Here is a 21,268-nt window from a genome sequence, read left to right on the forward strand (position 1 = left end):
GATCAATGATGGCTAGAAGACCGGTGACGTCGACCGCCGAGCACTGCCCGAACAAGGAGAGGCATCGACTTCGGCAGAAGTCATGACAACCTCATAACGAGCTATCAAGAAGCCATTGCAGGCTATCAATTTAGAGTAGCTGGCTTGTCTAACTATCTTAGCTGGGATGCCTGCTGGCAAGATTGGTAGACTTTAGAAAAGCAAGCAATAACTAAATGTACTGAATAAGACTCACATTCCTTTCAATCTTTGACCAAGATTTTAGCAGAGAAGCATATTTAGTTTATTTAAAAAAATAAACGCCACTCAGGAGGATACAGACAGCTCAAGAGGTATGCTTAGATATGCAGAAAATAAACATATATTTGTCATAGAATTAAGCATAATGATTATGGCTCTATATTGCAGGAAAAAGCTGTTTAAGGTGTGTGTGTGTGTGTGTGTGTGAGACAGGAAGAGAAGGACATTAAAATGTAAAGAATCCAGTCAATTACTTCTCTCTCATTTTTTCTTTATTAGCATTTCTAAACTACATCTCAAACATCAGTGTCTTGTTTACGACGGCATTCAGCCGGAAAACTGAAAATAAAAAGCACCGTTTCAGTCCGTTTGGTCCCTAATGAGCAGGACCCAGTATAGCCATACTCGGTCAGCCACCACTGTGAGATGAATCCTTGTACTGCCACATACTGAGACTGATTCATTTTATAGGTTAAAGGTCAGGGCTCAAGGGGTTAAAAGGTTTTGAAGTGTGTGTGTGCGTGCGTGCGTGCGTATGTGACTGTAATCAGTTACGTTACCAGCAAAGATATTGTCTCACCTAGCTATCTTAATTTACTGCAGTGGGCTAAATCAGGGTCACACAGTGTTTCTTGGTCATCTTAAACAAATCTACTTTGAATCTACTCACTCACATGGTTATGGGCTTAAAACACCTGTACCATGTCAGATATAGAGTTGAAATGTATTCCATTTTGAGTTTGCGTCCCGATATTACACTTTATATATCACAGAAGACTGAAATATAACAAAGTGACAGGCTTCATTGCCCAAATCCTGAAGTATCCCTTTAAGATGAATGCACTAACTAAGTCGCTCTGGATAAGTGCGTCTGCTAAATGACTAAAATGTAAGTGAAGTTACTGATGCCAATTTTGGACAGGTAAATAACGTAAACTCAACCCCATTGTGTTGAAATGTGCGCAACCGTGACATTCAAATGAGACTGAAAAGAAAACTAATGGGACTGTGTTGACTTCAAAATCTGGGGTGTGAACTACGTTTCTATTCAAGCGTTGATCGACATGGTAATGGATTTTTGGTATTGGAGAAAAGTTGAAAAAAACGGAACCTACGTTACATCGTGGCGTGTCATGCCGTAACGTACAGCACGCATAAAGCAACTATTTCTGTCTTACAATCTCTCTCCACCAGGTGTAACACTTCTGTCATCGTTTAAAAACAAGAAATGGACAGTGATGGGGGATACCTAGTCATTTTTTTACATCATCACTGTAAGCGATCATGACTCTCAAAGCCGCTGTTTACTTCTGAAGATCACTTTAGCACCGCCCTAAAAACCCGATTCAAATTCGACACAAACCTTCAAATAGGTATGTAATGACACATTATATAAACTCTTTATAGTGTTTTATTTACATTTTAGAGGCGGTAAGGTGATAAGTTGGACAGATCAAGTGAAAAAAAGCCATTTTCCCACACATCTCCTCTCCTTCTCACTACCACGCATTAGTTTCGCTTCCCTACCCGCCATTTTTAAAAAGACCCGACGGAGCTCATTTTCCTTCTTGAATTATGCAGAAACCGGCAGCGTGGAGGTCATGTCATTAATTTAGTTGGAAAGGGGAGAAATTGTGCTTTACAATGGTATTGACATTACAGTTGATCTGGAAGTATTACGTTTTTGGGGCGCTAAAATAAAGTCAATAGTACAAACCAAGGCGATGTACAAAAGTGAGTGAGTTTACGTTAGTATCTGTAACGGATTATATTTAGAAAGTCAAGTGTGTCTAACGGAGGAGGTTGGGGGCAACGACCAGATTCACAAAGAAAGATTCCAGGTGCCGAGGAATTTCTCATTATCAGAGCACTGTACCCCAGGCGTCCTAGTGTGTTGTCATTTCTGCGTCTCTCTTCTGGTTGTGTGTAACAGTCTTGCTTCCGTCCCTCTCCTTGCCCCAACCTGGGTTCGAATCAGCGACCCTCTGAACACATCAATAACTTGCCTCCCATAAAGCATCATTACCTATCCCTCCACTAAAGCCGCAGTCATTACAGAGCAAGAGAAACAATTACTCTGAGCAAGTGACATCACCGATTGAAACGCTACTAGTGCGCACGCCTAATTAGCTAGCCATTTCACACCGGTTACACTCACCCCCCTTTGACCTCCTCCTTCTCCGTAGCAACCCCAGCTGCTGGGCAGAGCCCAACTGAATGATCCGGGTACACAGCATCAACGTAACAGTATTGCTTCCGTCCCGCTCTTTGCCCCAATCTGGGCTCAAACCAGGGACCCTCTGAATACATTGACAACAGTCACCCATGAAGCATCGTTACCTATCGCTCCAAAGAGCAAGGGAAACAACTACTTCAAGGTTTCAGAGCGAGTGACGTCACTGATTGAAATGTTACTAGCGCCACACCGCTAACTAGCTATCCATTTCACACCAGTTACGTGTGTGTGTGTGTGTGTGTGTGTGTGTGGGTTCTGGGGGAACTGGGCACTCCCTAACCTCTGGTGCAGGGTTCCCCAACTGGAGTTTTCTGGGTACCAAAAATATATTTTACTTTTATTGATGGACATAAAAGATTAAAAACACCAGCAAATCAGCTCCAAGTGATTTTAATTTTGGAAATCCATTCCAAAGTATTCCCACGCATAATAGAGATACTGTATATATGTGATTGTATACAAATGTAAACAAGGTTTGATATATTATATCTGTTTGGGCTTCTTGCGGTCTACAGTATTTGCGGTTTTCAAATTATTTGTAATTATGTTCCGGCCCCCTGACCATCCGCTCAAGAAAAAAAATCAGCCTGCGGCTGAATCTAGTGGATGATCCCTGCTCTGGTGTGTGTTAAACTCTGACACGGCAGATAGAGGTGAAAGGTCATGAGAACTCGTGGTTGCATCCCAAATGGCACCCTGTTCCCTATATAGTGCATTCCTTTTGATAGGTCCTGGTCAAAAGTAGTGCACTATATTAGGAATACGGTGCCATTTAGGACGCACCCCAAGTCTCTTCCTTTCCAGACTCATATAAAAAACACAGACAGAAAGATACATCTGTAGGACATGGAGCCTCCACATATGTTACCTTAAAGGGGCCTGAGTAGGGTTGCAAAATTCCTGTAATTTCCCCATAATTCTCAGGTTTTTCTGAAATTCTGGTTGAAGGATTCAAAGTGTACTGCTTATTCCCTCCTGATTCTAGGAATCTTCCAACAGACTTTTGCAACCGTAGGCATCACAGTGGTTTGATGTAGGATGGAGTTTCCCCTAAGAACTGGTCTGTGGTCAGTTTTATCTATTGCCTTCCTGATGGTTTAAGTTAGGGTTGGGGTAGGGTAAACTGATCCTGTGGTTAGTGACTGTTCAGGGGAACCAAGCTGGTATAGATTAGTACAGACCAGGATGTCAAGGACTGTGGTTGAGTGCATTTTTTAGCAATTCAATTGAATTAAGCATGGCCCGTCCATTTTAAATGTTTCATTGAGAAAATACATAGGTTCCATCTCTAATGGCATTCTACGAGCCCTGGTCAAAGGTATATAATATAGCCTAGAACACTACCTTTGACCAGGGCTCGTAGAATGCCATTAGAGATAAAGATTCCCTTCATTATAGGTAATCTGTGATGCCGACATAATTTCTCTTTGCCTCTGGGTACAGTTTATTTTAGATTACATTCTTTAAATACAAATGTATCAAAAGCAAGTAGAGTTGACAACTGCATGATCGCTTAGTACGAATAGCCATCTCAGAGAAGCCTACGATTGGTCCGTTAGACCTGTCGTAGTCTGTTTTTCAGTCTCCTCAGTCACCATTGGTTGAATCGGCAGACAGGCTTGTTACATCACATACCACGAAGCCCACTCCTTTGTCGGAAGCGTTTGGTCTTGCTGTCTCTGTGCCATTCCTTCCACAAGTGGAATATAGATTTCCTTATCTCAATGTTCCATTCCAATAGAATGAAATAGAATATAGAACCGTTTATCTCTTCTCTCTGTTCCATTGAAACTGTTCCATTGAAACTGTTCCATTCATCCTCATACAATGACATCACAAGAGAGTCAACTGGGCTAAATCCATAATTCCAATTCTGGAACCAGAACTAGAACCATCGGAACCAAAACCAGAATCATCACAGCGTGGTAGTGGAAGACTTCCCCTTGGAAGAGAGCACCTGCCGGAACCTTCTTTTGAGCTCTTGCATGTTGGGGGACTTAGGCCGGGCTAGGTGCAGCCCCCCTCTCCTCTTCTCCCCGTTTCCCCCACCCAGCGCTCGGCTCACCTCGCCACAGAGGTGCAGGAAGGCGGCGTGGACCCCCTCGTGGTTCTCCCGGGCAGAGACCTCGAAATACGCACCACCCAGAGAGGCTGCCAAAGTCTCACCCTCATCGGCTGTCACCTGGCGGGCACGGAGGAGGTCACTCTTGTTGCCCACCTGGGAGGAGATGAGAGATGGATTAGACCAATGTTAAGGCAATGTCCAGAAATACTTCCAGATAAAATAAAGGTTATCGAGCCACCAGTATGACGAGGACATATACCGGGAGAGTTAAATATAACATATAATTTAATGTATCTCTATGAACATGGATGTAATAGATGGGTAACAGATACTGTATAGTTAAATAATAATAGCATCCAGCTCCCGTTACAAATAGTGTCACGTCTATTTGAAGGAGCGGACCAAAATGCAGCGTGTTCGTAGTTCCACATATTTATTAGACTTGAAACTGAACGCGATACATAAATAACTTGAAAACACAAAAAACAACAAACCGTGCCGCAGAGAGGAAAACACACTACTCAAAAGATAATAACCCACAAACAGGAAGAGGAAAACCCCTACTTAAATATGATCTCTAATCAGAGGCAATGAGGATCAGCTGCCTCCAATTAGAGATCAACCCCAAACAATCCCAACATAGAAGTAGACAAACTAGAACTTAAACATAGAAATAGAAAACATAGAACCCCAAACACCCCCTGTCACGCCCTGCCCTACTCTACTATAGAAAATGACATCTTACTAGGGTCAGGACGTGACAAATAGATGTAATATAACGGTCAAACCCACCAGTATGACAGGTATATTCCCTGCAGGGTGGATGCGTCTGACGTGCTGGTAGAGAGGCTGGATGGTTCTATAGCTGCTGTGATCTGTGATGGAGAAGACCAGGACGTAGCCATCCGCCCAGTAGATAGACCTGTTGATCTGCTCCTGACAATAAAGTCCCTCTGCATCGTCCTGGATAGAGGGGTGAGAGGCGAAAGGGGAGGGGGGGGGTAGAGGAGAGAAAGAGAGGAAAGAAATAGGGAAAGTCAATGGTATGTAGCTAGTGATGTGTTCATCCGAACACCTACAGTAGTCTGCACGGTTATTATTATGAGATTATGGAGCAGACAGAAAGACAGCACACACTATCTCAGGCATAGTCTGTTTACAAGACCAGGCCTTTGAACGGGTGGTGGAAGTGAGTTTGATAAATGAATGGGAGCCTCCCCTTCTTACTGGTAATGATGAACTGTAAATAAGGAGATGTTTCCACTTGTTATATCCAGACCAGGATCAAATACATAAGCTACCGTATGTATGAAAAATACTTTTTTGCGATGGAGCCAATACAATGGAATAGTCCCAAAAGTGCAAATTGAGATACTGTTTTATTTACGGTAACTTTTAGTTTTTTAACTTTTAGTTTATTGGAGGTCAGAAAACCTATTTCCCAAGGGAGACTTGGCAAGTAATTTAAAGTACTTGACATTTGAAAGTATTTCACATATATTTGACCCAGGTCTGGTTACATATACCCTTAGGCTGTAGAGAGATACAGGGTCTGTGTTGCAAATGGCACCATACTCCCTATGGAGACAAGGGCCCATATGTCACGGGTATCGTCGGTGAAGGAGGACCAAAATGCAGCAGGACTGTGTTTGTTCATTTATTAAATCAAAACGAACACAAAAACAACAAACAAGAGAACGAACGATCCACTGACAGTCTGGCAAGGCACAAGGCTAAACACAGAACAATTTCCCACAAACACACAGACAAACACACCCAACTAATATAGGACTTCCAATCAAAGGCAACACCACACAGCTGCCTTCAATTGGAAGTCCACCACAATTAACTCCACATAGAAACACACTTACTAGACTACACATAGAAATACATAAACATAGACCATAAACCAAAAACCCGGAAATACTAAATCAAACACCCTTTTACCAAAACACCACCCCGGACCACAAAACAAATACCCTCTGCCACGTCCTGACCAAACTACAATAACAATTAACCCTTATACTGGCCAGGACGTGACACCATAAGGCTCCATAATGCCTGAGACTCCAGTCACTCTGTTATCATTTGGCAAGCGGTATCGAAGCATCGCGTCTCGGACCAACAGGCTCCGAGACAGCTACAACGCCTGGCCATCAGACTGCTGGACAGCTAACCCTAGCTGACTCCCTGCACAGACTTGTACCTGTGACTATTTCCACCTAAGGGACAATCTGCACCTTAGACATTATTTGCACTGACTAAGCAAACCCTCACACACAAACACACACACAAACACACATAAACACACACCCAAGAAGCCACACGCACACATGCACACACAATCAATGTTGCTGTTCTATTATATACTATTTACAGTATTCCACTGTGTGAACAAGTCACTACCCACATTATATTTGTAAATACAGTGTAACACAGTCCATTATTACTATGCTACCTCTTATTACTTCTATCACTTGTTATTTTTGACTTGACTCTTTTTATTGTTTTTAATGTTATTGACTGATGTACTGCATTGCTGAGGGAGCTTGCACATAAGCATTTCACTGCACCTTTTATACCTGCTGTAAACTGTGTATGTGATGTGACTAATAAAATGTAATTTGATTTGAAAATGAGTGAAAATAGAAAGAAATTGAAAATAGGAAAGATTGCTGGATCGAATCCCCGAGCTGACAAGGTAAAAATCTGTCGTTCTGCCCCTGAGCAAGGCAGTTAACCCACATTTCCTCGGGCGCCGAAGACGTGGATGTCGATTAAGGCAGCCCCCCTCACCTCTCTGATTCAGAGGTTGAGTTAAATGCAGAAGACACATTCAGTTGTACAACTGACTAGGTATCCCCATTTCCCTTTCCCATTCCTTAATGTGCTATTTGGGATTCAGCCCTTGTGTGGAGAGAGAGAGAGAGAGACCGACCTGTAGAGAGACGCAGGGAGTGTCCTGAACCTGTAGTGAAACCTGTTCTCCATCTAGATTGATCTTTCTGGAGTACAGGGCCCCTGGGGACAGAGATAAGCAAAACATTACTGACTATGCACAATGGATTGCTATGCAACAAATGAATGAGGATGTAAAATGTATAAGTTGCCTGTATTATTAGGGTGGGTGTTTACAGTATAAGTTAATAAAGAGAGACATTTATTGGGTAAACCACTAACATTTCAGCATCACAGGGCCTACTTCACAGTGTAGTGCCCTGTATAATGCACTACACAGGGATGCCGAAACGTTGGTGTTTCTCTTATAAATTACTGGGAGCCTATAGATTGTGCGACTCTATTTATTTTTATAGCCTACAGTTAACTCACCGTTAGTCAGCACCTGCACTAACTTTTTGGGGTGTGCGCCAGCTCATGCTTTTCACTGGGTGTTTATAAGTGAAATTGTTTCTAAATGTGTAGTAAACTAGTATGGGGTTCTTACAAGTTTATAACAATGTGAAATGACAAGTTCAAGTTTTATTGTCACATGCACAAGTACAGTGAAATGCTTAACTTGTAAGCTCTACCCAACAGTGCAGTAATCAATATCATAATAGTATAACTAATTAAAAAATATATATACATAACAAAGAAAAACACAAACATAACATACATATAGGGTCAGTGGCAATACCAAATTTACAGCATTATGCATATTATGCAGAGATACTGGAGTAATTTGAGGTAGATATGTACATGTAAGCAGGGGATTAGGAGAAAGTGACTGGTTGTCATAGTTCCACCTGTCACCAGAGGGAAATAGAGACCATCCTGGAGACAATTACGACACTCAGGTGTGTTCTATTCCTCATTCTGATTTCCCTGTTAAAAGACGTGTGTTTTCTGTTGTACTTTGCAGAAGCTTGAATTGTTTACCGTGTGCGGTCGTTTCCTGAGTGAGTTTTCGAGACTTAGTGTTTGTTGTTTTGTCAAGTGCACTGTGATCCTGTGGTTACCGTTCTTAATAAAGTATTATGTTTATCCTTAACCACTGATTCCTCGTCTGGTCTCTTCTCTGCACCTGGGTCCAACCTCACTACGTCACAGCAAGCTTCTGCCTAAACATGGACCCAGCAGAGATCACCCAGATCAAGAATATTGTAACCCACCAAGGAGCGGCAGCAAGAATAACTCACCCAAATATAAGAGACCCTCCAGGCACTTACCAACTTCCTCCAACCACAGTCCAACCTCAACCCAGGAGGAGCCAATGCCCATGTCTCATCGCCCAGTGCTACAGGCGTTGACGTAGTTTCTCCAGGGGACCTGCACCGGGAGCCCAAGATCCCAGCCCCCGAGCGGTATGACAGCCACCCGGGAGGATGCAAGGAGTTCCTCACTCAGTGTTCTCTGGTGTTCGAGCTACAGTCCTCCTTGTTCCACACCGATTGGGCCATGATCGCCTACACCATCTCTCTACTCTCGGGGCAAGGCCCTGGCGTGGGCAACGGTGGTGTGGGAACAGCAGCCACCATCCTGCAGCTCCATATTAGCCTTTACTGCTGAGCTGCGACGAGTCTTCGACCACCCAGTCGGTGGACGAGAAGCAGCCAGCCAACTGTTCAGCATCCGCCAAGGGGCCAGACCAGAGGCTGACTTTGCCATTGAGTTCTGTACTCTCGCCGCTGAGAGTGGGTGGAATACGGAGGCCCTGGTCACCGCTTTCCACCAGGGTTTGTCTAACTCCATCAAGGATGAACTGGCCTCTCGGGAACTAGGAGAGGACCTCGAGATCCTGATAACGCTGGCAATCAGGCTTGACAACCGCCTCCGAGAACACGTGAGACACCGCCTTTCAGACCAAGCCCATTCTAGTGCAGGTTGGGGTGAACCACTCAGAGACTCTGTTTTCTTTTGATCACTGCTCCCGAGAACCCCCTTATCATAGGGTACCCCTGGCTAGCGCTACATAACTATTCTCTTGGTCCACGGGACACCTGCTAGACTGGGGTTAGGACTGCCAGACTAAATGTCTAAGACCCCACCAAGAGTCTCGCCATGTCTCACGGTCCTAACCCACAAGTCCCAGACCAATTTTTGCTGGATTCACGAGGCTGACAGTGCATTCATGGAGCTCAAGGGACGTTTCACCTCCGGACCCAGCCTCGTTCATCCTGATCCTACTCGTCCCTTTGTGGTAGAGGTGGATGCCTCAGACACCGGAGCAGGGGCAGTCCTTTCGCAGCGGAACGAGGGGGACAAGAAACTGCACCTTTCTCTCTAAGTGGTTCTTGCCAGCGGAACGCAACTACAATGTAGGCAACCGGGAGCTCTTGGCAGCTAAGTGGGCCCATGAGGGGTGAAGACACTGGTTGGAGGGGGCACCTCATTCTTTTGTGATTTGGACGGACCACAAGAACTTGGTTTCCATTCAAGAAGCCAAGAGGTTGAACGCTCGCCAGGCTACGTGGGCTCTGCTTTTTTAACAAGTTCGATTTCACATAAGCATATCGCCCGGGATCTAAGAATCATAAAGCAGACGCCCTTTCCCACCAACACGATGTCTCTAACGAGGAGAGGGACTCTGAGCCAATCATCCCCAGCTCCCTCATTGTGGCCCCTGTGATCTGGAGTATTGCGACCATGGTCCGACAAGCCCAGACCCGAGAACCTGACCCTGGCGGGGGACCAACTAACAGACTTTACGTTCCGCGTTCAGCCCATTCCTGAGTACTACAATGGGGACACTCCTCTAACTTAACCAGGCATCCAGGAGTTAATCGGACACTGGAGTTCCTGAGGTGGAAATTCTATTGACCCAACATGATTGAGGATGTGAGATACTTTATTGCGGCCTGTTCCACCTGTGCCCAAAGCAAGTCCACGACAGCCACCGGCTGGGTTGCTCCAAACTCTGCCCATCCCCAGCTGGCCCTGGTCCCTCCTGTCCATAGACTTTATCACAGGGTTATCTCCATCCCAAGGGCTTACCACTATCCTGGTGGTCGTTGATCGGTTCTCCAAGGCAGCCCATTTCATTGCCTTACCCAGGTTTCCCACAGCGAAGGAGACCACTGATCTCATGATTAACCATGTCTTTTTCGACTACACGGATTTCGGTTCGTGGGCCCCAGCTCGTCGCATGGTATTGGAAAGCTGATGGGGGCATCGGTGATTCTCTCCTCTCGGTTCTACCCACAGTCGAATGGGCAGACCGAGCGGGCCAACCAGGAGCTGGAAAAGTTCCTCCACTGTTTCGTCTCCACCCAGGCCAGCAACTGGAGCAAGTTTCTCATCTGGGCGGAGTAAGCCCACAACACACTGCCAAACTCATCCACTGGACTGTCACCGTTTGAGTGTCAGTTTGGGTTCACGCCCCCTGTTTCCTGAACTATCCTCCTTGCTCCGCTCCTCTGCCTGACACCAGGCAAACCGACACCGAAGGCCTCTTTGGCTCCTCCGACCGGGTCAACGGGTGTGGCTGTCCACCCGTGATCCTCCCTTAAAGGTGGACTCGCGGACCTCGCTCCACGCTACATAGGACCATTCAAGATCCTGAGTTGCATCAACCCGGTCACCTATCGTCTCCAGCTTCCCAGGTCTATGAGGGTCTGTCCATCCTTCCATGTCTCCCGTCTCAAGCTGGTAAGGACTAGTCCTTTCTCCCCCCCCACCCCTGCCCCTCCGCCCCCTCGACTTGTTGATGATCATCTGGCCTACACTGTCCAGCGTCTGTTGGAGGCTCGTCTGGTAGCCTGCAGTACCTGGTGGACTGGGAGGGCTACGGTCCCGAGGAGCCGGTATGGGTGCCTGCTCCGGGACATACCGGATCCGGGACTTGTTCAGGATTTCAACCAACTACGTGGTGGTCACCAGAAGGTGATAGAGACCATCCTAGAGACAATTACGACACTCAGGTGTGTTCTATTACACATTATGATTTCCCTGTTAATTTAAAAGACGTGTGTTTTCTGTTGTACTTTGCAGAAGCTTGAATTGTTTACTGCGTGCGGTCGTTTCCTGAGTGAGTTTTCGAGACTTAGTGTTGGTTGTTTTGTCAAGTGTTCTGTGATCCTGTGGCTACCGTTCTTAATAAAGTATTTTGTTTTTCCTTAACCACTGATTCCTCATTTAGTCTCTTCTCTGCGCCTGGGTCCAACCTCGCCACGTCACACTGGTAGCAGGATAAATAATGATAATAGTAAACAGTATGGCAGCAGCATAATTGATAGGTGGGTGAGTGCATGGTGGTGAGTGTGTGTGTATTTTATATGAACGGGACTGTTAGAATGACAAAACCGTACCTGTGTTTGCCTCATAGTCCCCGATGAACCTCTTAGTCAGAAACCTGACTATCAACGCTGTGAACGAAACAACGAGAAGAATAGTCTCCAATGAGAAACACCTTGAGAATAATAATGTAGTTGACTACATATTTTTCATAGTTGCCACTGAAGAATACTGTACTCCTAGTTGGCAGAGGCCAACAACATCCTAAACATGGACAAATATCGATGTACCCTTGATCAAGGAACTTAACCGTAACTACTCCTTTAAATTGCTCTGGATAAGAGTGTCTACTAAATGAAAAATATATATAAACACCTTGAGAAGAATACTAGAAGGCCACATATCTGTTATAGTTGCTGTAAGAGAATACTGCAGGCTACATACTGTATATTTTTCACAGCTGACATAGCCTGCTCCTTAGTTGGCATAGGCTGTCTGCACCCTAAACCAAATAGCACCCTATTCCCTACGTACTGCACTACTTTTCAAAAGTATGTCACTTTATAAGGAACAGGGTGCCATTTGGGACTTGTGCTCAGCCTGTCTGTCCTGGTCGAGTCTGTGAACGTACACGTCGCCCCCTGGCGAGATTGTTTACCTCTCACTGTTCAACTGGCACACCAGTGTGTAGCCTATCCCAAAGACATTATAAAATATTTAGGCGGAAATATTAATTAGACATTTTTCCAAAATCGACATTTTTATAGGCTATATAGGCTACTTGTATGGCCAATCCGTTTGCGCCAAACTGATGCAAATAAATGATTTCCATTCTAGCATACATTTTCTATTAGGACCCGATTAATACGCCTCGATAAATTCATCCAAAGAGTCAGAAATTAAAAACCTCCGGACTTTCACGAAAACAGAGCGATTCAGACTACTTTTGCACACTTCTCGTAAAGCTTGATCTCCTACCTGTTTTACCCACGTTGCTCGCTCCCAAAACCACGATCTTGACGTTTTTGTTGGGTACGCAGTCTAGAACAGGATACTCCTGTATTGGAACTAGCAGAAAGTTGCTAGAACCACTATTCATTGTTGTCGTTGGGTCGATAGGAAGACGCATTTAGGAGTCCTTATCGGTCCAGTCTGGGAATGCCGTGCCTCTCTCGTCGTCTTCGTCCCCCCACTGCTAAAACAATCCTGAGCCTCGGGAGCTGAGGCTTAGTGTGTCTCGCCCATGATGATAACTGAAATTATAATCGTCCACTTTGGCTGATACTCGAAACAATTCTAACTACCACTTGTAGATCCACTGCATTGAGTGCGCAACAAGTTGACAGAATCCAGTTATTTTGGCGCACCCTGACCAGAACCGTTATCTGACCGTAGGTTTTATATTGTCCCGGTTATTTCACATCGGCTAAGTATACCGAGACAGAGCAGCAAATAGTCCACATAAGCCAAAGGGGTTAGAGTAGCCTAGACAAGCCTATCCCTCCTGTTCCAGAGCCCGCAGCAGTGGTTCGTCTAGTGAGAGAAGAGAGACAGAGCAGCCGGAGAGGGATGAGAGAGAAGAATGAGTAGGCTAGAGTTGCTGAAGAGGCACAACTCCGAACTGAAATACATGTTTTTGTCTCATAAATTGCACCCTATTCCGTAGCCTATATAGTGCACTACTTTAGACCAGAATCCTATCGGCCCCTGGACCAAAGTAGTGCACTATATAGGGAATAGGGTGCCATTTAGGACTCATACACTTAATCAACTCAAGGTGTCATAAAAAAATGCACACCTCTCCCCAACATGAAAAATATTTTCACACCACCCTTCCCTTGAACTGTAAAATAAATGTAACACCCTCTCCCTTCAAATAATTAACTCAAAATAATGTTAATACCCAAAAATAGGCTCCCGAGTGGCACAGCTGTCTAAGGCACTGCATCTCAGTGCAAGAGGTGTCACTGCAGTCTCTGTTTCAAATCCAGGCTGCATCACATCTGGCTGTGACTGGGAGTCCCATAGGGCGGCGTACAATTGGCCCAACGTCGCCTGGGTTGGGCTGGGGTAGGCCGTCATTGTAAATAAGAATTTGTTCTTAACTGACTTGTCTAGTTAAATGAAGAAAAAATAACAATACCACAGTTGATGCCACACAGAATGACTGGCCAGAAGGTTGAGGGTTTGCCAACCACTACAGTTGAGCTCATTCTCCCTGACTGTTTCATTACTTCACGATCAGAGCTGGTTACAGACAATGGTCAACTAGGAGGGAGCCAGATTATCATCATATTGTTGCCATATTTATAATTATATAAAATAGATGCAACACATTTTACCCCAACAGGTTTCTGTGCCAATGCACCACACAACCAAAAAACAAAACATACCGACTTCAGACGCTTCAACAACATGGTTTCTGTTTTCAACACCACAATAAATAGACTGTCAATCTCGACAAATAGAAAGCACATCCCTTCCTTCCTTGTAGGTTTACCAAGTATCGGGTTTGACAATCTCCGAATGTCATTAAACTTTTTGGTGTATTGTAACAGATGTCTCTTTCACCAATTTGCCACTGCACAGTTTGGATTGATTGATTGATTTATTTGTCAGTAAATAAAAAAATACGTACAGTACCAGTCAAAAGTTTGGACACACCTACTCATTCAAGAGTTTTTTTGAATAATAGTAAAGACATCAAAACTACGAAATAACAGATATGGAATCATGTAGTAAGCCAAAAAGTGTTAAACAAATGAAAATAGATTTTAGATTTTAGATTCTCCAAAGTAGCCACCCTTTGCCTTGATGACAGCTTTGCACACTCTTGGCATTCTCTCAACCAGCTTCACCTGGAATGCTCTGCGGTCCAACTCATCCCAAACCATCTCAATTGTGTTGAGGTCGGGTGATTGTGGAGGCCAGGTCATCTGATGCAGCACTCCATCGCTCTCCCTCTTGGTAAAATTGTCCTTACACAGCCTGGAGGTGTGTTTTGGGTCATTGTCCTGTTGAAAAACAAATCATAGTCCCACTAAGTGGAAACCAGATGGGATGGTGTATCGCTGCAGAATGTGGTAGTGGCCATGCTGGTTAAGTGTGCCTTGAATTCTAAATAAATCACAGACAGTGTCACCAGCAAAGCAACCCCACACTATCACACCTCCTCCTCCATGTTTCACGGTGGGAACCACACATGCGGAGATCATCCGTTCACCTACTCTGCGTCTCACAAAGACATGGCGGTTGGAACCAAAAATCTCCAATTTGGACTCACCAGACCAAAGGACTGATTTCCACCAGTCTAATGTCCATTACTCGTGTTTCTTGGCCCAAGCAAGTCTCTTCTTATTATTGGTGTCCTTTAGTCGTGGTTTCTTTGCAGCAATTTGACTATGAAGGCCTGATTTCACACAGTCTCCTCTGAACAGTTGATGTTGAGATGTGTCTGTTACTTGAACTCTGTGAAGCATTTATTTGGACTGCAATCTGAGGTGCAGTTAACTTTAATGAATTTATCCTCTGCAGCAGAGGTAATCCTGGGTCTTCCTTTCCTGTGGCGATCCTCATGAGAGCCAGTTTCATCATAGCGCTTGATGGTTTTTAAGACTGCACTTGAAGACATTTTTAAAGTTCTTGACATTTTTTGTATTGACTGACCATATCTTAAAGTAATGATGGACTCGTTTCTCTTTACTTATTTGAGCTGTTCTTGCCATAATATGGACTTGGTCTTTTACCATATAGGGCTATCTTCTGTATACCACCCCAACCTTGTCACAACACAACTGATTGGCTCAAATGCATTAAGAAGGAAAGAAATTCCACAAATGAACTTTTAACAAGGCACACCTGTTCATTGAAATGCATTCCAGGTGACGACATCATGAAGCTGGTTGAGAGAATGGCAAGAGTGTGCAAAGCTGTCATGAAGGCAACGGGTGGCTACTTTGAAGAATATCAAATATAAATATATTTTGATCTTGGTTACCAGATTATTCCATATGTGTAATTTCATAGTTTTGATGTCTTCACTATTATTCTACAATGTAGATAATAGTAAAAATAAAGAAAAACTCTGGAATTAGTAGGTGTGTCCAAACTGTTGACTGGTACTGTAAATCTACACAAATAAATGTAAAACTGACCGGGATTGCACAACAAAGTTGGGAATTTATTTCCATTGAGGTCCCTATTTTGCTTCAGCGTATGCTACACTAATATAAGGACTAAATGCCTGTCTAATTTACACATCTCTATCTGGCTTATGGGGGGGAACTTTATTTTTTTATTGGAAAGTTAATTAAATTTTTGCTGTAGAGTTTTAAATCAGCACATCACTTCAATATTGTTGCTTTAAATCAGTCTGCACATGTGCATTGTCTATCTCTCTCTCTCCCTCAATTCCATTCAAATTATATCCAAAATAGATAAACCTGTTCAAAATCGATAAATAGATAGCTAGACAGGGGTCCCGTGTGGCTCAGTTGGTAGAGCATGGTGTTTGCAACGCCAGGGTTGTGGGTTCAATTCCCACGGGGGACCAGTACGGGGGAAAAAATGTATGAAATGTATGCATTCTCTACTGTAAGTCGCTCTGGATAAGAGTGTCTGCTAAATGACTAAAATATAGATAGATAGATAGATAGATAGATATACATACTATGGTTCAAAAGTTTGTGGTCACATAAATTTTTTTTATTAAGAAAAGCACATTTTGATCCATTCAAATAAAATACAATTTATCAGAAATACTGTAAAGCGGCGAGTCCAGAATGCTGGCCTTCTAGGCAGAGTTCCTCTGTCCAGTGTCTGTGTTTTTTTGCCCATCTTAATCTCTTTTTTTTTATTGGCTAGTCTGAGATATGGCTTTGTCTTTGCAACTCTGCCTAGAAGGCCAGCATCCCGAAGTCGCCTCTTCACTGTTGACATTGAGACTGGTGTTTTGCGGGTACTATTTAATGAAGCTGCCAGTTGAGGACTTGTGAGGCATCTGTTTCTCAAGCTAGACACTCTAATGTACTGTACTTGTCCTCTTGCTCAGTTGTGCACCGGGGCCTCTCACTCCTCTTTCTCTTCTGGTTAGAGCCAGTTTCCGCTGTTCTGTGAAAGGAGTAGTACACAGCGTTGCAGATCTTCAGTTTCTTGGCAATTTCTTGCATGGAATAGTCTTCATTTCTCAGAACAAGAATAGACTCATGAGTTTCAGAAGAAAGTTATATACTTCTGGCCATTTTTAGCCTGTAATCAAACCCACAAATGCTGATGCTCCAGATAGTCTAAAGAAGGACAGTTGTATTGCTTCTTTAATCAGAACAACAGTTTTCATAATTCTAACATAATTGCAAAAGGGTTTTCCAATGATCAATTAACCTTTTAAAATTATAAACTTGGATTAGCTAGCACAACGCGCCATTGGAACACAGGAGCGATGGTTGCTGGTAATGGGCCTCTGTACACCTATGTAAATATTCCATTAACAAAATCAGCCGTTTCCAGCTACAATAGTAATTTACAACATTAACAATGTTTACACTGTATTTCTGACCAATTGTATGTTATTTTAATGGACAAAAAAAAATTGCTTTTCTTTCAAAACAAGGACATTTCCAAGTGACCCCAAACTTTTGAACGGTTGTGTATGTCCCAGCCTACCTCTTTCAGGTAATCATTTCCGGTAGTAAATTCAATGCAGTTTTTAGCCTTACATTTAGCTAATGAATGATGTGATATGCATAAGCTTCTAATGTCTAGCCTCTGTCTCTTGCGCAATATGCACCAGGTGCTCTGCTGTCCTCTCTCCTTAAAAAATGCTCCTTAGCTCTTGGAGTCCCAGGAAAAGCTAGACTAGAATAGCTTGCTGGAATAATTTAATAATTTAATATAATAATTTATTTGTTGCATTTCTTATACTAATAGACTATTGGAAGAGGGATGCAAGCTTTTGTTTGGTGAATGTTAAGTACCTCAGCCAATAGAACTCACAACCACGGGCCGGGAAGTTTGAAAGAATTGAGAATTGGGGAGTTTGAAAGAAGAGAGAAGGCGGAATGGCGGTAGGCTAGAGCAGTTCTTTGTTCAGACCTGTAACCATTCAATCTTTGTGAAGAGAAAAGAAAGCCATCGGCATCTTATTCTATATTATAAACTGGGTAGTTTGAGCCCTGAATGCTGATTGTCTGAAAGATGTGGTATAAATAAATAATAAATAAAAAATCAGTCTGTATACCACCTGTAGACAAAACATTTATTTTTACTGTCCTAATTACTTTGGTAACCAGTTTATAATAGCAATAACGCACCTTGGGGTTTTGTGGTATATGGCCATTATATCATGGCTAAGGGCTTTATCCAGGTATACCGCATTGCGTTGTCCTTAGCCATGGTATATTGGTCATATACCACTCCCCCTCATGACTTATTGCTTAATTATTCAAGCATGTCATTACAATGTTGAAGATCAGGACAAATAAACATTTAATTTAGGGTAACTGTTGAAAGCGAGGAAGGAATGAAGTAACAAAAGTTAAAGAGGAGGTAGGCATGTCACACAACATTAGGGGAAATATTATGGAAGGTGTGCATGTGTCAGACTACCAATTATACAAATGTAAAATAAGCCCTATTATATTTCCAAATTAAAATCTAAATCGCTAGCCTAAAATTGTAACTTTGTAGGCACGTGTCCTGCACCAGCATCACATGTTTTCTCCCAGGTTCATGGTTTGAAAGTGGCGTGTAACTGCAGTCTATATACAGTACCAGTCAAAGGTTTGGACACACCTACTCATTCAAAGGTTTTTCTTTATTTTTACTATTTTCTACATTGTAGAATAATAGAGAATACATCAAAACTAGGAAATAACACATATGGAATCATGTAGTAACCAAAAAAGTGTTAAACAAATGAAAATATATGTTAGATTCTTCAAAGTAGCCACCCGTTGCCTTGATGGTGGTACACAGGGGTGGTATACAGAAGACCAAGTCCATATTATGGCAAGAACAGCTCAAATAAGCAAAGAGAAACGGAAGTCCAACATTACGCTAAGACATGAAGGTCAGTCAATCCGGAAAATGTCAAGAACTTTGAAAGTTTCTTCAAGTGCAGTCGCAAAAATTATCAAGCGCTATGATGAAACTGGCTCTCATGAGGACCACCACAGAAAAGGAAGACACAGAGTTACCTCTGCTGCAGAGGATAAGTACATTAGAGTTACCAGCCTCAGAAATTGCAGTCCAAATAAATGCTTCACAGAGTTCAAGTAACAGACACATCTCAACATCAACTGTTCAGAGGAGACTGTGTGAATCAGGCCTTCATGGTTGAATTGCTTTAAAGAAACCACGACTGAAGGACACCAATAATAAGAAGAGACTTGCTTCGGCCAAGAAACACGAGTAATGGACATTAGACTGGTGGAAATCTGTCCTTTGGTCCAATGAGTCCAAATTGGAGATTTTTGGTTCCAACCGCCGTGTCTTTGTGAGACGCAGAGTAGGTGAACGGATGATCTCTACACGTGTGGTTCCCACCATGAAGCATGGAGGAGGAGGTGTGATGGTGTGGTGGTGCTTTGCTGGTGACACTGTCTGTGATTTATTTATAATTCAAGGCACACTTAACCAGCATGGCTACCACCGCATTCTGCAGCGATGCGCCTTCCCATCTGGTTTCCACTTAGTGGGACTATCATTTGTTTTTCAACAGGACAATGACCCAAAACATACCTCCAGGCTGTGTAAGGGCTATTTGACCAAGAAGGAGAGTGATAGAGTGCTGCATCAGATGACCTGGCCTCCACAATCACCCAACCTCAACCCAATTGAGATGGTTTGGGATGAGTTGGACCACAGAATGAAGAAAAAGCAGCCAACATGTGCTCAGCATATGTGGGAACTCGTTCAAGACTGTTGGAAAAGCATTCCAGGTGAAGCTGGTTGAGAGAATGCCAAGAGTGTGCAAAGCTGTCATCAAGGCAAATGGTGGCTACTTTGAAGGATCTAAAATCTAAAATCTATTTTCATTTGTTCAACACTTTTTGGCTTACTACATGATTCCATATGTGTCATTTCATAGTGTTGATGTCTTCACTATTATTCTACAATGTACGGTAGAAAATAGTAAAAATAAAGAAAAACCCTTGAATGAGTAGGTGTGTCCAAACTTGTGACTGGTACTGTAATACAGTATAATACAGTACAGTAACACAGTCCACACTCAAAAAGATTAGCTTGCTGGAGCTTGTTTCATTTACTTGCCCAATGGAATGGAAAATTTGTAAAATGCAGGGAAAATATTCACAGTCTTTAGGACGTCTATAGCTAGGTTTCCATCAAATTGGTAACAGATTTTTATGTGAATATTCTAAAATCTACATGTAAACAATATGCGCATTATGAGCAAAAAAAGATATAGCTTGTATAAAGAAAGGAAGAGAAGCTTAGGCCTATCCCCAGAGAGATAGAGATATTCCAGCAGCATGCTACTACACTGACTGAGTCTGCTATATAGATATAGACTTACAAAAGGAGGCTCATTGGTTCATTTTCGATTAGCATATTTTGCATAATGATAAGCATTATATTGTTAGATTATAGGAGAAACTCTGGTAGGCCTGAAACATTCTTCCTCAACTCCATTTCAACTGTCAGAGTAAATTGGAGCATCGGTGAGGCACTGCCTTCCTATCATAGGCTTGCAGTTGCTAAAGCTTAATAATAGCCAGACCACACCAAGTCTTCACAAAAATGTATAAACTTTATTAGGATAATATCAAAAGTAAGTCAAGCCATTGTTTATAGGGAATATAGGAGCAGGCTATTGCGTCAAAAACAACATTACAGTTGGTACTTAATTTGGCCAAAGAAAATGGCTCAACATAATGAAACAAAACAATTGCGAATTGGTTTAAACCTTCACAAAAGTTTGGAACAGGCAATATTGCAGCAACTACCAACAAAGGCAAGTGCCTACCATACCCAACAAATGATAGAAATAGGCTGATGATATTTATTTTACAACAGATCTACTTAAAACCTATTTTAAACTAAAATATGGAGCAATTGAAAATGTCTTAACAAAATTTAACAAAACAGGTGTTGCATATTAAAAAAACTGGTTTCAATGAATAAATAGGCTTACAATAATAACAATTATATTCAGTAAAAATAATGATAAAAAAATGATTATAAATAAATGTAAGTTTCAAAATTGCATCCTTCCTGAATAGGGAGTTGCACAGTAGCCTGCATTTGGCCTGACCAACCTTCTCATCTTCCACTACAATATTAACACTTATATTACATTCCCCTTGTACGCTATGATAGACAGCCTCTCCTGGACAATTTGGCCCACTACAATTTTATTTATTGGCTCTTCATTTTTTTTATCAGCCAAAAGCCAGAATTACTAAGGGAAACCCTGGAGCATTTTCCAATCAGAGTTTTGGTTTTCTAACAAAAAAATGTTGCATAGGTATAGTGAATGTGCCCACTCTGGTATTGGCACGTGTGCTCTAGCCAACAGCTTGCAGATACAGTGCAGG

The 21,268-nt window shown here is 42.8% G+C and overlaps 1 protein-coding gene across 1 annotated transcript; it reads right to left on the reverse strand.

The window, feature by feature from the left end:
- Window positions 1–494: 494 nt before the first annotated feature.
- Window positions 495–13,352, reverse strand: LOC106609063 (ras-like protein family member 11A-like). The gene is made up of 5 exons (XM_014207440.2): window positions 12,693–13,352; window positions 11,789–11,845; window positions 7,480–7,562; window positions 5,334–5,504; window positions 495–4,694 (listed from the first exon to the last, which is right to left on the reverse strand). Exons 1-5 carry the CDS (start codon window positions 12,841–12,843, stop codon window positions 4,392–4,394), a joined length of 765 nt encoding a protein of 254 aa, XP_014062915.1. The 5' UTR covers window positions 12,844–13,352; the 3' UTR covers window positions 495–4,391.
- Window positions 13,353–21,268: the final 7,916 nt, after the last annotated feature.

The sequence above is a fragment of the Salmo salar genome, chromosome ssa07 (assembly GCF_905237065.1).
Source record: "Salmo salar chromosome ssa07, Ssal_v3.1, whole genome shotgun sequence".
NCBI lineage: Eukaryota > Metazoa > Chordata > Actinopteri > Salmoniformes > Salmonidae > Salmo > Salmo salar.

What these genes read in the sequence shown, in the direction of transcription:
- LOC106609063 (XM_014207440.2), bottom strand. Translation starts at nt 12,843, where the DNA reads ATGCGTCTTCCTATCGACCCAACGACAACAATGAATAGTGGTTCTAGC. An exon ending in GAGCAACGTGGGTAAAACAG is followed by an intron (nt 11,846 to 12,692) that starts GTAGGAGATCAA and finishes TTTCGTTCACAG; the next exon opens with CGTTGATAGTCAGGTTTCTG. An exon ending in GGAATATACCTGTCATACTG is followed by an intron (nt 4,695 to 5,333) that starts GTGGGTTTGACC and finishes ATCTCCTCCCAG; the next exon opens with GTGGGCAACAAGAGTGACCT.